Below are 16277 nucleotides of genomic sequence, written 5' to 3'. Positions count from 1 at the left end.
TTCCACAATGGACCTAGTGGAGGTGATCTGGGTATCATTAAAATGCTGGAGAAGATTAAGCAGCGATTTTATTGGGTGAACTGCAAAGTTGCTTCCAGGGCCGTCGGCTAGTTACTTTATTTCTTGCGATTTTGACAAGACTAACATCAGCTGCCTTCGCAATACAAAACAAGCAAAAGTAGGAGAAATGACATGTTTGTAAAAATTCAGTGAATGGCTTGGTAATATTGTGATTTGTGAGATTTAAACTAACCAAATTAATGAAAACAGAGTGACGTGTGTTAAATTGTTAAAGCACAAAAGAATGTAAAACCTCCAAATGCAGGTTTTTGCGTTTTTTGCGTATATGTGTGTGTGTATAATTTCTTGTGTTTGTTTCCATCGCTTTCGCCTACTCTTCTTCTTCACAAACAATTAATTCCCTTCCTTTTGTTTGCTTATTGATGGACTCTTACGACACGACGAATTCGAAAGGCGCAATCTTCTTCTCTATCATTCTTGACCAGTTAAGACCCTTTTAAGCAAATTTGGATCAAGCTAAATATGCTATACTGATAAAACCGTGAACATATCTTCGAGCCGAGTGTACCACCATAAAAAAAATAATAATGGAAAGCCGAATGTACGTCAAAGTACGTTCACATTTGCATTAATTACCAATAAATCCAAAAACTTAATCCACCCGTTTAGATATGGCAGATTACCTGCAAAATTGACAATCAGTTGTCAATACAGTTGTGAAAGGTTTTTTTTTCATAGAAATTATTTTGGTGGAATATTTCAGTGTTTTTGGTTTGTTTAATTATTATTAGCGATATGAAAAAATGGCAAAGAAAAGAAATAGCTTATTTAGTTGCGCAATTGGCTGCTAATAATAAACAGTTGGAGGAATATCCGTAAGCGACGTTTACTGAGGTTGCAAACAATTTTGGCAGCAATACGCACGGGAAATTCTATATTACATTTTATAATAAGTAATAAGAGGACAAAAGGTTTATGGACACAGGTTTTTTTTTTTTTTGTAAAATTAATCCATAATTAATAATTTTAACAAAAAACTTATTAGCATTATGTTCACAGACCTGTTTTCTTTGCTGACGTCCGTTTTATTTAGTTTATTTTTTATGTTTCTCCTTACATTCGTAATAATAATTTTCGTATGTCAAAAAGTATGGTTATTATCTAAGATTATTTTATAATCTCAGATTTTGGGAGAGAAATTGTGTATGGGAAATCTCTCTTTTTATCATCTACTTATATGTGAACGTATTATAACCCGCGGAATTTGAAAATTCATCTTATTTTTTGAACACACCTCATATTGGCATTGCCATATGCTGCAATTCAGCTATTTTCAGACCATACATAACATGTAGAACTGTTATATAGAAGAAAACTTCTCGCAAGAAAGAGTAACAAGAGAGCAATGGGGTAAACATGCTGGGATCCGAAAACCCATTTTCCTCAAAGTAATAACCGTTTGGCGTTTGTTGACGTTGTTAACAAAATTCTGAAATTCTTAACTATAAAATTATTTTTAGGGTATCAAATGAACTTTCTGAGAATTTCCATTCAAAATCATAGATCCTAATTGTTGAAATTTTAAATCCTGAAACTCCATGTATAACACAATTAATTTTTTGGAAATTTATGATCGTATTAAAAAAAGATTTTTATTTCAAATAAAAACAATTTTTTAAAATTTCAAATATAGTTTAATAAAATAATTTTAATTACTTACTTCAGCACTCACTTTTGGGCTATAAATACCTAACTGCTCATCAAGTGACAGTTTTCATGAAAAACTTGAATAACAATCAGTAACATTATTTTCAAGCAAATATTTGTTACAAAAATATTGATGATATTGCTGTATCCCACACCAAACCGTTATACCAAGTCGTCAACATTAACCAACACTCAAAGGACTATTCCAAACGTGATAACTTTAATATATTGTTTCGAACATTGAAGTTTCGCGATTAGGCTGGCAGCAGAGAACGTTCTGTCAGAACGGTTCTGGCAGCAATAGCGAACGAGATGCCAAAACAAAAACGTGAATTAGCTTTGATGGCGACAGCAGAAAGCGAGACAGACCACGGGTCTGGGTCTACCCTTATATGTGTTAGACGAAGACAACAGGTGACTACATCGGACAGACGGGGTTAAGAAAGCTGCTGCTAGAACAGAACTTGTCAGAAGATGCGAGCTGCCAGATCTACAAATTACGATATTTATTAAGCTCTATATAAGCCGAGGTGAATGCGCATGGGGTGGAAATTGAACTTGTAAGCAATAAACGAAATATGTTAGAGTGATTCAATCTTATAGCTCCTGATGACGCTCAAGCATGCATGTCCTGCAGCTTATATGTGTGCGTGTCGTTGTGCGTTGTAAAACAGAGAGGTTATTGTAAGAGGTTTAATTGAATTTTAACGTAATTCGTGACAATATCATGGTATAGTTGTATTATGGCCACTCTAATTAGCATTTATATTTTATTTTTGTGAATATTAATTTGATTTGAGCCGAATGGCTGCTGAAAACTAACTTAACAATGTAAGGACGGAAACGATTAAATGTTGTTTCGAGTTTATTTATATAAAATCTCTAACAATAATTCCTTGAGTTCGACCACTGGATTGCTAAATAAAAGTCTGAAATGAATGGCAGCACAACTTGCTGGATTTAGTGAATCAGTTTATTACTTTTCGTTAACACATTCACATATTCATCCAAGGATAATAAAATACCAGGCTGCGTCTTCCCAATTCACTGTGCCGTCAGAGCCCTTAAATAAACAAACAAAAAGAAGGAGAATTAATTGTTTTTACTTCAACAATTTATGTTTCATTAATTCGATTAGTTTAAATCTCACAAACCACAATATTACCAAGCCATTCAATGAATTTTCACAAACATGTAATTTCTCCTAGTTTTTTTCTTTTGTTTTGTATTGCGAAGGGAGCTGACGTCAGATTTGTCAAAATCGAAAAATAAGGCAACTAGCCGAAGGCCTGGCAGTCATTTAAGCAGAGATTTAAGTGTAGCATTGTAATTGTGTCTCTTGCTATTAATTAATAACAATAATAAAGTAACGGCGGCCGCCGTAGCCGAATGGATTGGTGCGTGACTACCATTCGGAATTCACAGAGAGAGCGTTGGTTCGAATCTCGGTGAAACACCAAAATTAAGAAAAACATTTTTCTAATAGCGTTCGAACCTCGGCAGTCAATGGCAAACCTCCGAGTGTGTTTCTGCCATGAAAAAGCTCCTCATAAAAAATATCTGCGGTTCGGAGTCGGCTTGAAACTGTAGGTCCCTCCATTTGTGGAACAACATCAAGACGCACACCACAAATAGGAGGAGGAGGATAGCCAAACACCCAAAAAAGGTGTAAGCGCCAATTATATATATATATATGTATATAACTGTTTTTAATGGCGTCACTTGAGACGCTCTATTTGCCTTGCGACGTTTCTATATTTTAAAACGCAAATGTCTAAGAAATATTAAGATATTCTCAGCTCAGATTTTTCTGTAGTAGTTCTCAAGTTCAACAGAAGTTTTGTTTGCAAAGCTCATCTATACATTCTTTTAAATTATTATTCTTTTATAAAAGATTATAAAATTAATTCGATTTGGTTTTATATATTTAAGTGGCAATACCTGTAAGCCTAAAGATTTCTTGACGGATGTTAACAACACGCCGGCTACTGTCACTCTTCCTTTTCTCCGGCAAGTAGCAAAGATGGCGACAGGCGTAAGTAAATTTTCACTAATTTAATTTGAAAATATCCAAATCATCGTGTTATATTATTAGCTAATTGTTGTTCGAAAATTTAATAGTCAAAAAACCTGCCGTGTTGATCGTAAATTTTATCAAAAATTTTTCATTTACAGACGCTTTATACCTACCCAGAAAACTTCCGTGCGTACAAAGCACTCATCGCTGCCCAGTACTCCGGTGCTCAGGTGAAAGTAGTTGAAAACTTCGTTTTTGGCGAGACCAACAAATCTGCCGAATTTCTGAAGAAGTTTCCCAGTGGCAAGGTAAGAATGGGTAACGGACGTGCCTGCTAAATACATTCGTGTGGTTGCTCAACCTATTTGGTTGGTTGCATGCACACGTCATCATGAACAGCAACATTCATTCATAAGCCTTTTATATACTTTTATAGGTGCCTGCTTTTGAAACTGCTGATGGCAAATACCTGTCGGAGTCGAATGCCATTGCTTTCTACGTAGCCAATGAACAGCTCCGCGGTGGCAAATGTCCACTTGCTCAAGCTGAAGTGTTACAATGGTTGTCGTATGCTGACAATGAGATCGTTCCAGCTTCCTGTTCTTGGGTTTTCCCACTGTTGGGCATTATGCCACAACAGAAGAATAGCACCGCTAAACAGGATGCCTCCGCCATTCTTACCGTATTGAACAATAAATTGTTAAATAGCACATATTTGGTTAGTGAACGTATTACACTCGCCGACGTGGTCGTCTTCAGCAGTCTGTTGCATTTGTACCAGTACGTGCTGGAGCCGAAAGTACGCGCCGAGTTCGGCAATGTAAACCGTTGGTTCGTGACCATCCTCAATCAGCCACAAGTTAAAGCCGTTATTAAAAATTTCACTTTGTGCGAGGCCGCACTCACTTTCGATCCTAAAAAATATGCTGAATTCATATCAAAGACTGGAGGGGCTAGCGAAAAGAAGCAGCAACCAAAGCAGAAGGAAGAGAAGAAGCCGAAGGAGGAAAAGAAAAAGGAAAATCCAAAAGAAGAATTGGACGCTGCTGATGAAGCGCTGCTTTTGGAACCCAAATCCAAGGATCCCTTCGATGCCATGCCTAAAGGAACATTCAATTTTGATGACTTTAAACGCTCTTACTCCAACGAGGACGAGGCGGTATCCATTCCCTACTTCTGGCAGAAATTCGACCCAGAAAACTACTCAATCTGGTTTGGTGAATATAAATATAACGACGAGTTGAGCAAGGTATTCATGTCGTGCAATCTCATTACTGGTATGTTCCAACGCCTTGATAAAATGCGCAAGCAAGCGTTTGCTTCAGTATGTCTCTTCGGCGAGGACAACAACAGTACCATCTCCGGAGTTTGGGTGTGGCGCGGACATGATTTGGCTTTCAAACTTTCACCCGACTGGCAGATTGATTACGACTGTTACTCATGGGAGAAACTCGACCCCAAATCTGAAAATACTAAACAATTAGTGCAACAGTACTTCTCATGGACTGGTACAGATAAAGATGGCCGCAAATTCAATCAGGGTAAAATATTTAAGTAAATAGAGGACAGAAACCTAAATGAATCATAAGCAGTTGAGATTTGTTCATCAATAAACAATAATCTTACCAAATGGGTCCTAATTTAAAGTTAACCAACCTTACCCTAACAACGATCCTACAAATAAACATTTAAGCTTACAAAAATGACCGCCTTTTGGTAATTAAAATATCTAGGTTTCTGTTTTTGTATTCCAGCAAACTCAAAAAGCCAGTCGGAAAAATTATTTATATTAAAATCTGTTCTTTTTTAAATAAAAGTTTGAAAACATATGACTATTGGATTTTCAATTTTATTGGTACAAGTTTTTCCTTCACAGGTAATGGCTCGAAAGACCAAATGCTTAATGATATGGTCGATTGGCTGACTTTCTCAACGTCGCTTTGCAATTCATCATTGCAACGCAATTTTTCAATACCACTGATGCTTTACCTCATAAAATTTTATGATGAACGATTTGTGTCTGCTGTTGTTGTAGCAGCGTGAGCATTCCCCATGCATATACGGGGAATGCTGAGGTGCCTTAGATATAAATCCGAGTAATTTGTATAACCGACTGTCGTGGGAACAATTATCTGGAGAGGAGCACTCTAATGAGTCTAAAAATGTATTTGCAATTGTGCTGCGATTACGCATCGACCATTTTAGTCACCCATTCCCAACAATTGTAGGTTGTTGGAGTAATAATGACATTATTTTACGAAATACTGAAACATTCTCAGGTTTTTCCTGAAGGAAGCATGGTTGCCGTTGGAACGTATGATTCCAATATGGTTAGCGCAAGTCGAGGATACAAATGCATATTTAATCTGTTATGCATTTTTGCTTGTTTACAATTTATTTTACATCAAAACTTTTGATCGATTCAATTGCTTCCAAAGCAGAATTTAAATATTCAATTTATAACTTTACATAAATTATTTATGGTAAAACGGAACATTAAAGCTTAACTTTACTGATCTCTGAAATGCGATTAGTGAAAGAGAAAAAATAACAATTCGACTGCTAATATCAAACTCAACAGTAGTAGTATTAATGTATAGCTGTGTATGCGTACAACTGTTCTTCGTTTTAACTTGCAAATGTGTTGGCAAATTCACGCCAACAATATATTTACTGCTTCCTCTGTAAGACAACAGGTCCAACGTTATCGCCCGTTCGCTTATTGTGTTCACCGTGACTGCCATCACAATAGGGCCACTAAAAAATAATTTGAAGGGTGATTGGAAATTATTCAATGTGAATTGTAATTTAAGTACTGATTTGCTTACGTTTTTGGTTTTCCAACAACGGCAGAAAGCTGCTTTTTCGGCAATGTTTTCAATGTCGATCATGTCCACGACTTTAGCTTCTGATTTACGAATAGACTGATTACAGCGGCCGGTACCTGAGCAGCCCTTTTGCGCAGCCGGGCAAAAGGCCAAGTATGAAACATAACCTAGCCCGGCAACGACAGCAGTGGGAGGGATAAGAGCTATCCAATCCTTAACTGTAAGAAATAAAGTGTTAATACTGTTCTTCTTGATCTATATGTAACTAGTATATAGGATGTATATCTCTTGTTAAAAGCTTGCCCGATCTTTTCCCTGCCTATCCAATGAGTTCTTTTATTGTTGTAATATATATGGGCAGACCTACAATTTTATGCCGCCTTCATACATCTGATGGTAGTTTGCTTTTGCACGTAGAGAACGGCTCCTGTTGACAATAAGTTTTTCATTTGAAGCTTCATGTCTACAGTGGGCATAGAGCCCGGGACATAACGAATGGTAGGCAGATACAATCCGCTCTGCTGTGACGGCTTCTTTAGGCTTATACATATCTAATTACAACTAACACCTGTTCGACCCTTACAAACGCTAATTAGCATTAATTTAAAGCAAAAAGCAAAGCAGTATGAATTTAAAATGGAACAAAACGAGCGCCAGCGCAGTAAAAGTTGCGAAGTGGACCGGTTGATACATAGAAACGAGACCAAAAAAAAAAAAAAAATATTTGAAAATTTGGTTTATTTAGCAATACTGTATTTAGTCCTTTATTTCATTATTCATATTACATATATGTATATGTATCTGCGTATCTATATATTTATTGGCGTAGCAGCATCAGTGCTTAATAAGGTTGACAGGTGAATTTTGTCTACTCTTGCATAATCGCAATGTAATTACAAATATTTGATCATACCGCAGGCTTATGTAGCACTGAGCTAATAGAAACAAACCAGTGGGATGATTGCAAGAAATCTTTATAATTTCGAAATCAAATCAATATAAATGCTAGATTGTACTGCTTTGGCCATACTAACCTTCTGACCTCATTGAAAAATATTGAATTGAAATTCGTTATGAACCACTGTCATCCTCTCCTTCAGTACATATCATAAATACACAAAACTTTACTTACATGACAATTTGAACCAACCCGAAAAGGAGTCTGGTATTGGCAAGTTGGACATGTAGTTTGGAATTGTTGTCTTGACTAAGCTCGAAACAGCCTGCATTTTGGCAATATTTTCTTTTAATGCAATGCTATGAATCTATACAAATTTTAAAATGGTCCTAATCTCTTTAATAACTTCGGTATTGCACGACAACACAGCGAGAGCAATTTACAAAACCAACCAAACAGCAAATGTCAACAGAATAATTATAGTGCTTTTGATGTTCAATGAAATATACATTGTTTTTGACACTTCGTTTATTGCAGTCATTCGCTGGCTGACATAGCCGCCACCAAGACGTACAGTGACTCAAAAAAGTATTGGCACACTCGAAAAATCAAAGTTCTCAGTGCTATAACTTTTCTTCTAATGAAAGTATAAATGGTATAAATGTATATATTTATTACGTATCTGAACAAAAAAAAAAAATAATTTCGACTTATGTTTACAAGCTCAACCATGAAAGGTAAAATAAGGCACAAAATCACATCAAAAAAGTTCTGGCACAGGTAGCGTAATCAACTTGTTTCATTGCAGCTGTAACGCGCTAATACTTTATGGGTCCTCCTTTAGACTGAATAACGGCCTGCAAACGTCTCTTCATAGTATTTACCACATTTGAAGTTTCGGAAGGTGTTATTTTATTCCATTCAGCAATTATTGCCTCTTTTAGAGATACCTTTGACGTTATGTGATGTGTGTGTGTTTTAAGTAGTTTGCAATAGTATATCAACCACTCCTGCACAAGATAAGACGAATGTTTTGGGTCATTATCTTGTTGAAATTGCCAAGTTATCCCATTAAGGCCCAGTTTTTCGACACTTGAACTTAAATTTTCTTTAAGAATGTCGTGATGCACATGCTTATTTTTTTTCTTTTTTTTTAAGGAGGTTAAAATTAAAATATCAGAAACATCATCAAAGGTGTCGTCACACCAGTGTTATGTGGGGCATGCTCCCACTAACACTATAACAACCCTCCTTATCGGGCGAGTTCCAGTCTGGGACCGTGGTAACACTTCGACAAGGTAGAGCCGCGTTTATATCTATTGACACAACAGGTACCTGCGCCCAGGTTCCTCTTACATGGGCGTATGGAGGCTATATGCTATCGATAGCATCCATTGCTTCCACTTCATAAGTGGTTCCGCAGCAAATGGAACATCGGAAAAGGTGTCGTAAGTATTACCGACATGTCGTAGTCTGATACCGTCTTGAGCACTGAGCTCAGGTGCCTGTTATTTGTCGTTAGTTCGTAGGCAGTTTACCTCCAGTCAATAGCTGCTGCTGAATTCTTCGCTGCGTGTTGCGTTGCCACTCTGCGCGTTGAAGATATAACCCTATCATTGTTGCAAAATTTGTTGCTGCTTTCCAGCAAGTATTTGATGCGATCATCTTGGTGATTAGATTTTCCGGGCACAGCTGACCACCCAGAAGTGCTTCAAGCGTTAGGCGCTCCTCTCTGAAACGATCGCAGTGGAAGAACACGTGTTCCGCTCTTTTTATCGCATTGTTGCAGTTTGGGCAGAACGGGGTGTCCTCCAGATTAAATCGATGGAGGTACTCCAAAAAACAACCGTCTCCACTCAGTATTTGAGTGAGCTAATATTTGAAATAAGCCTATGGGTCCAACGTCCGTTAGCTTACGAATCCCATCTGCTTAGCCATTCGTCTATCGAATGCAGTCTCTCTTTAGCTTTTTCTTCTAATGACGGCTTAGCCCGTCGCCTGCTATAGAGAAGGCTTAATTCCTTTGCTTGAATGTCGGCTGGTAGTTTGTCCGCAATAACGCCTATTGCGTCTCTCGAGACCATTCTGTAGCCACAAGCCACCCCTATTGCACTTCGGCGAAGTACCTGTGCTGCGTATTGTATGCTGGACGTTTTAGCTCCGGATTCCCTTTCCCAAGCATTTTGAAAAGTTGCAGTGTTGAAAGCTGATTTTTTCCATTTGCGGACACCCGTTTTGTATCTACGTACTTCGCTGGACGTTTGAATCATAATGGCCAGATGATCGCTATGCGAATGAATGCCTTTATCTACCGCCCAGATGGTGATATTCGCAGTTAGCCGATCCGCAAAGGCAAGATCGATGATGGAGTTTCCCTTTTTGCAGTCGTACGTATATACGCCAGGAGTGCTTAGAAGAACAAGGTCGAGCCATGCGACGGTGTTCTCAACCAGCCGACCCCTCTGATTGGTATGTATGTGTAGAGACCATCGTGGTGGTGCGTAGCAACTGACATAGAACACATCGTCCATTTTTATCCATGTAAATCCGTTGCGAACTGTCATCATTTTACACTGAGGAGTTTTATTGCCCACCAGCCAAACAACCGATCCCATGTTACTATCAGCAATCCAATTGTGGGTGTCAAATGGTTCCGAAAGTAGAACTATGTCAATGTTTTGCTCCGCTACAGTCTGCCATAGCAGGTCCTGAGCTGCTTGACCATAGTTAAGTTGAAGAACTTTCATGTTTTTCTAAGACACATTTCATTTCAGACTACCCGCTTTGTGAGACCTGCCAGGTCTTAACGGGGCGAAAGAGGCAATGAACCCTTCTGAAAGCCATTTTTGCAAGATTCCACTCCACATACTCAGGTAACAGAGGCTCATAGCCACAGCTTTTTCGCATTACACGATTAGTACAGCCGCTCCTTACATGGAGAGCAAACGCTGACCAGAGAGCCGCTAAATCTGAGGCAGATGCTTCTGGGTTTTGGTTTTTTGGGTAGTCCTCATACCCTAGCTTAGTGATAGTTGAACTAACCGCACCTCCAAGCAGGTGTTTGTCTGTTTTGGTCCGCGAGTGACTTCTCTATACTTTAACGTTCTCTGCTTTAACGTTCTCTGTCTACAGTCAACAACGACATTAAGAAGAACGAGAGCTCAAAGGGTGTCGATAGAGCGCGCGCAACATAACTAGGAAGTTGAGCTAAAAAAAATGCATGTTATGAACATGGCCTTACTAAAACTCATTTATGATTCCAAAACAAGGCGAATTGAGTATCTATTATGGCGCCATTAAAAAAACAGTTATAATACGTTCACATATGCATTAATCACCTATAAATCCACCAAATTAATCTACCCGTTCACATATGGGGATTGCCTGCAAAATGGAAAATCAGCAGTCAATACTGCTTTGAGAGGCTTTTCTGCATAGAAATTATTTTGGTGGAATATTTCGGTGTTTTTGGTTTCTTTAATTATTATTAATGATATGAAGAAAATAGAAGGAGAAGGAATAGCTAATTTAATTGCGCAATTATATATATATAATTGGCGCGTACACCCTGTTTGGCCGAGCTCCTTTTCCTATTTGTGGTGTGCGTCTTGATGTTGTTCCACAAATGGAGGGACCTACAGTTTCAAGCCGACTCCGAACGGCAGATATTTTTATGAGCAGCTTTTTCATGGCAGAAATACACTTGGAGGTTTGCCATTGCCTGCCGATGGGCGACCGCTATTAGAAAAATGTTTTTATTAATTTTTTTGTGTTTCACCGAGATTCGAACCAACGTTCTCTCTCTGAATTCCGAATGGTAGTCACCCACCAACCCATTCGGCTACGGCGGCCGCCTTGCGCAATTAATTTGATGCTAATAATAAACAGTTGGAAGAAATCCGTATGCGACGTTTACTGAGGTTGTGAAAAATTATGGCAGCAACGCGCATAGGATATTTAATATTACATTTTATAATAAGTAATAAGAGGACAAAATAGACACACGCTTTTTTCTGTAATCCCTAATCCCTAATTATTAATATTTAACAAACATTTTATTAGAATTATGTTTACAGACCTGTTTTTTCTTGCCGGCATCCATTTCATTTAGTTTTTATTTTGATGTTTCTCCTTACATTCGTAATAATAATTATCGATAACACAGAAAACACAGGGTTGTATGTCGAAAAGTATCGTTATTAACTAGGATTATTTTATAATCTCAGATTTTTGGAGAGAAATTTTGTATGGGAAATTGCGCTTTTTAATTCCGGATTTTGAGTAAAGCGGAAAAAAGTAGATCATCTACTTATATGTGAACGTATTATTTTTTTGTTTTTCGCGCTTTGACATGTCTGACGGCAGCTCAGTTCGCAATACAAAACAAATAAAAGTAAGAAGAATTACGTGTTTGTGAAAATTCATTGAAAGGCTTGTGATTTGTGAGATTTAAACTAATGAAACTAATGGAAATGAAGTGCCGTGTGTTAATCTCGGAAAGCACAAATTAATATAAAACCTATGGCCCATGCTGCTGCCTTGTGTGTATCATTTTCTGTGTTTGGTTGTTTCCATTGCTTTCGCCTACTCTCCTTCAAAAAGAAGTAATTCCCCTTCCTTTTACTTGTTTATTTTTCCGACACGGCAATTCAAACAAATGCCATATTTAAAAGCCAGAGTGATAGAGATACAGATTCCGCTTTTCCAATTCGCCGAGTCATAAGTGCGGACATGAAATTTTTCCAACTTTCGCTTATTTTGTTCGTTTGTTTTGTATTGCGATCTGAGCTGACGTCAGACTTGTAAAATAGCGAAAAATAAAGTAACTGTTTCTAATGGCGTCACCGTATATGCTCCATTCGTCTTGATTTAAAAGCTCTTTCCTAGTGGTGCCAATATAGGTTCATTTCAAGAATGATAGAATACAAGATTCCGCTTTCCGAATTCGCCGTGTCGTAAGAGCCCAATCGCGTACATTGATTACCTTAAGAGGGGCCATTAAAAACAGTTATTTTATTTTTCGCGATTTTGGTAATTCTGACGTCAGTTCCCTTTCCAATACAAAACAAACGAACAACACAAACAAAAGGAGAAGAAATGACATGTTTGTGAAACTGTTATTTGCGAGGTTTAAAATAAGCAAACGAATAAAAACGAAGTGCCCTGTGTTAAATTGTGAGAGCACAAATTAATATAAAGCGACCAAATGCAGATTGTTCCCGTTTTTATGTGGAAGACGGTGTGGCAAAAAAGTGAGTATGTGTGCGCATAATTTCTTGTGTTTGGTTTTATCCTTTGCTTTTGCCTACTCTTCCTCTTCGCAAACAAGTAATTCCCCTTCCTTTTCTTTGTTTATTCAAAGCCATCGGAATAAAATGAGAAAATGAATTTTAGCCGCCAAGTTTTATTTTAATATATTTTTGTTGTATTTAAGAAGTAAAAACTGTTAACTATCCGCAAGCAATAGGACATGGTACAAATACAAGAAAGTTTTTTCTGAACTTCAAAAAATTTGTATCATCGAACTGAAAACTTGGTAGCCACTTGTTCACCAAAATGTGTGTATATGTATGTAAACTAAAAAAGCTGCATGTAAATATTTTTTTGGACAATTCAAACAAGTGAACATGAATTAAAATTTTCCTTCATGACTGTCTGTTTATATATAATAATATTTGAATGGCAAATGTGTACGTTCCCGTCATTCCTTTTCTACTCAGTTTTTATGCAACATTGGAGTACTCGAAGACAACGACAGCAATTTCGCCGATTCGATGCGGCTGCGAAAGAATTTGAACACAACACTATCGTATATTTTGTGCCGTGTGCGCGTACTAAAAACAGTGTTTTTTAAGTTCTGGAAAGTGATTATAATATGGCAAATTAATTGAAAATTATTTTAATTGCAAATATAATAAAGTGGAAAGTCGGGAAATTTAAAGACGAAAATGCAAATTGGTGGCCTTCGTGAAGTGCTAGGATATGACGGGGATATCTGACACAAAACCTCAGTAGCTACGGAATCCGCGATGTGTCGTTGACGCCGACGTAGGTGCAGACGACGACGCGACTTCAGCCGTACAACTGACGAAGCTAATCCACACGAACAGCGGCAATCGGAATAATAGTAATGAAGTAAACCCGTTGGGGCATTGTGCAAAATGAATTTAAATTGAAAGATATTGGTTTCTAAAATAAATAAAATTAAAATGGTTTAGCAATTGGCTGTTTGGGCTATGCCGGAAAAGTGTTGTATGTATAAAATTTGTAAAGTGTGTTGAGCAGTGTATAGTGCTGATTATGTATGTGCAAAGTTAGAGTATTACTTAAAGTAAAGAGAACAATAAATAAATAATATAATTGAATAACTATTCGAAATTAAAAAAAAAAAATAGCGGACAGTTGTACGATTTCAACTTCTTGGTTTCAAAGTGCATATAATTTTATTGTGGAAGGGAACAAGAGGAATTTTCAAAGTAAATGAAAAAGTATAAAACGAGCAAACAAAACGGGTGGCGTACAAGTTGCAGCCACTGCACAATGCTCTATCACTTGTGCATATTTAGATGCTTGTGTTTGTTCGCCGCGAAAGAGTGCGCAGTGTACGCGGTGTAATATTTGTGGAAGCGAAGCGAAACAAAGCAAAGCAAAGCAAGAGGAGTAACAAGACAACGTAGCAGCGTCGAATCGAACCAAAAACAAAAACGTTTGCGGCTGTTTGTTAGCTCTTACTATCAGCAGTAACGACAACAACGTCGACGCTAACTACATATTGATGACGCCAATGTAGTCGGAGGCGGTGACAGCGACATCGGTGTGACCAAGCCCAAAAATCCAGTCAAGCACTACGAATTTATCAGCACGAAAGTTTATACCGCAGAAAGGAAAGACAAAGTCAGGTTATTGGTCATTAATGGGAACGGCAAATAGTGAAAAGTAACTAATTTTTGAGAAGAACTTTTCCAAATACAAACAAAAGGTTATGGAGAACCAACTAACGAAGCTAGAACGAAGGTAGCCGATAGACGGAGTACACACAAGCGGTACATGCGAAAAGCCGTAGCATTTGCAGAATTGCATGAATAATAAATTTGATTTAGCCGCAAACCATATAACTACTACTGATGTCACTTTCCTTGCATCTAGGAATTTAATAGAAATTGAAAATACAAACCTATAAAGTCGGAGGGCATCCAACGTCAGCTTGAAGCAGCAACATCGTCGTTGACTAATACTAAATACACAAATCAACGAGGTACATCGGCGGTGTGTCGTGATCGCACTTTCTGCAGTGGTCAACAAAGCGTGTCTGTGCACCTTCAACAACACCAGCAGTAGGAGTACGTACAGCGTTGGATTTGGAACGGCAGCAACAGTAGCTTCAACTGAGGCATAATAATGGCCGCCGAGGAACTGAAAGTGGTTTTGCGCCGCAATGAACATTCCGGTTTTGGGTTTTCGCTGTTGGGCACTACCGGACCACCGCATGTAATCTACGAGATACACGAGAATTCACCGGCCGCTGATGGTGCGGTAAGTAGGATTGATTTATATTTATTTACTGCAGTACCGTTCAAAAAGAATTTTTCTAGATGTACTGTGAGCAAATTAAATAGGAGTTGCCTCATTTTATCTCGAATTTGTTGAGTACCACTACTCATAACCACATGAGTTTTTTACGTGGTATGTAGTTATGCGGTTCATCAGATTGATATCCTTTTTTTAACTCAACTTGATGATTTCTACATTTTTATCTGCTGTTCAAATCCCATGCGTAGTTATGCCTGTATAATATTTGCTGGGAATGACTTCATCTTTTTAGAATTATTTTTTGTGAGTACCAACTGTAATCTTGTGAATGCTATCATTGGTGTTTAATGTGTTGTTGCAATGTATTAAGTACTCTTATGAGCTTACCAATTACAAATAAGCGAAAAAGATAATGAAGAAACTGAAAATGTGCGCGGTCGGTGGGGCGTTATGGATAAAACTGTGGCCTAACTGTGTATTCGCTAGGTGTTTACATTATCCGCTCTGACTGTTTTTTTTTAAATCTTTTTTTTTCTCAGCAATCAGAAGAAATATTATTTCTAACACTTTTCTTACATTTCTCTTCTCACATTAGCTTGAAAGTGGTTGCGCTTTCCCATTCGCACTGTAACTCGCACATTTTCAAAACCAACTAAATACACTTGCTCCTGCAATTTCTTTGTCAATTATTTGTCCTAATGTTGTTGCTGTTTTAGCATTTCATTTCTTCATTGAGCTTGGTTCGGCAAATTCCTGCATTGTCACTTTCAATGAAAAAATATTGCTTCGACGAACTATTTCGTTGTTCATCTTCCTTGTTCCTGGCCAAACAATAATATTATATTTTTATATTGTTGATACCTGTCACCTGCCTTGCCATTTTATGGCCTAATCGATTTTCGATAATACTATGTAGTTATTCCAGGCAAACTTCAGAGGCCTATCTTTACCTCTATTTAAAATGTATAGGGTGGGCCATGTAAAATTTGCTTTTTGAATCGGCTATAAAAAAAAAAACTAAACAATATTTTTTCAAACTTTTTTTTTATTTTGAAGATTGAACATTGTCATTTATGAATGAAAAATAATATCGTTCAAATGACTGCCACGACTGGCTTTACAGTAGGCCATTCGATCAACCCAATTTTTAAGCATATTTTCGGTTGTTTGGGCTCTAATTTCATGAATGGCAACTTCGATTTCGTGTTTTAAAGCATCAATCGCCTCTGGATGGTTCGCATAGCATTTGTCCTTAACGGCTCCCCACAAAAAATAG

At 37.6% G+C, this 16277-nt stretch overlaps 3 protein-coding genes across 6 annotated transcripts in view; 2 read left to right on the top strand and 1 right to left on the bottom strand.

Moving 5' to 3' along the window:
- Positions 1-3647: 3647 nt before the first annotated feature.
- On the top strand, positions 3648-5574 carry LOC129246123 (elongation factor 1-gamma). The gene is made up of 3 exons (XM_054884688.1): positions 3648-3763; positions 3904-4053; positions 4182-5574. The coding sequence occupies exons 1-3, from the start codon at positions 3752-3754 to the stop codon at positions 5301-5303; spliced, it is 1284 nt and encodes a 427-aa protein (XP_054740663.1). The 5' UTR covers positions 3648-3751; the 3' UTR covers positions 5304-5574.
- A 531-nt stretch (positions 5575-6105) lies between these two features.
- Positions 6106-7955, bottom strand: LOC129246133 (CDGSH iron-sulfur domain-containing protein 2 homolog). The gene is made up of 3 exons (XM_054884698.1): positions 7706-7955; positions 6574-6791; positions 6106-6502 (listed from the first exon to the last, which is right to left on the bottom strand). Exons 1-3 carry the CDS (start codon positions 7800-7802, stop codon positions 6416-6418), a joined length of 402 nt encoding a protein of 133 aa, XP_054740673.1. The 5' UTR covers positions 7803-7955; the 3' UTR covers positions 6106-6415.
- Positions 7956-13172: 5217 nt separating this feature from the next.
- The window catches only part of LOC129236422 (PH and SEC7 domain-containing protein), a 117344-nt gene continuing 114239 nt past the window's right edge, over positions 13173-16277 (top strand). For 3 of the 4 annotated variants that reach the window (XM_054870808.1, XM_054870807.1, XM_054870809.1), the window contains exon 1: positions 13174-15004. In XM_054870808.1, the coding sequence (XP_054726783.1) occupies positions 14870-15004 (135 nt within the window). In that variant the 5' untranslated portion in view covers positions 13174-14869. Of the gene's footprint in view, positions 15005-16277 lie in introns of all 4 variants that reach the window. The other variant, XM_054870806.1, reaches the window with a different exon arrangement.

The sequence above is a fragment of the Anastrepha obliqua genome, chromosome 1, assembly GCF_027943255.1.
Source record: "Anastrepha obliqua isolate idAnaObli1 chromosome 1, idAnaObli1_1.0, whole genome shotgun sequence".
Lineage (NCBI taxonomy): Eukaryota > Metazoa > Arthropoda > Insecta > Diptera > Tephritidae > Anastrepha > Anastrepha obliqua.
This window is presented reverse-complemented; position numbering and strand designations above follow the sequence as displayed.

Coding starts and splice junctions, on each gene's coding strand:
- LOC129246123 (XM_054884688.1), top strand. Junction 4,054..4,181: donor AGAAGTTTCCCAGTGGCAAG/GTAAGAATGGGT, acceptor ATACTTTTATAG/GTGCCTGCTTTTGAAACTGC.
- LOC129246133 (XM_054884698.1), bottom strand. CDS start 7,802: ATGCAGGCTGTTTCGAGCTTAGTCAAGACAACAATTCCAAACTACATG. Junction 6,792..7,705: donor GGGTTGGTTCAAATTGTCAT/GTAAGTAAAGTT, acceptor TATTTCTTACAG/TTAAGGATTGGATAGCTCTT. Junction 6,503..6,573: donor GTTGTTGGAAAACCAAAAAC/GTAAGCAAATCA, acceptor ATTATTTTTTAG/TGGCCCTATTGTGATGGCAG.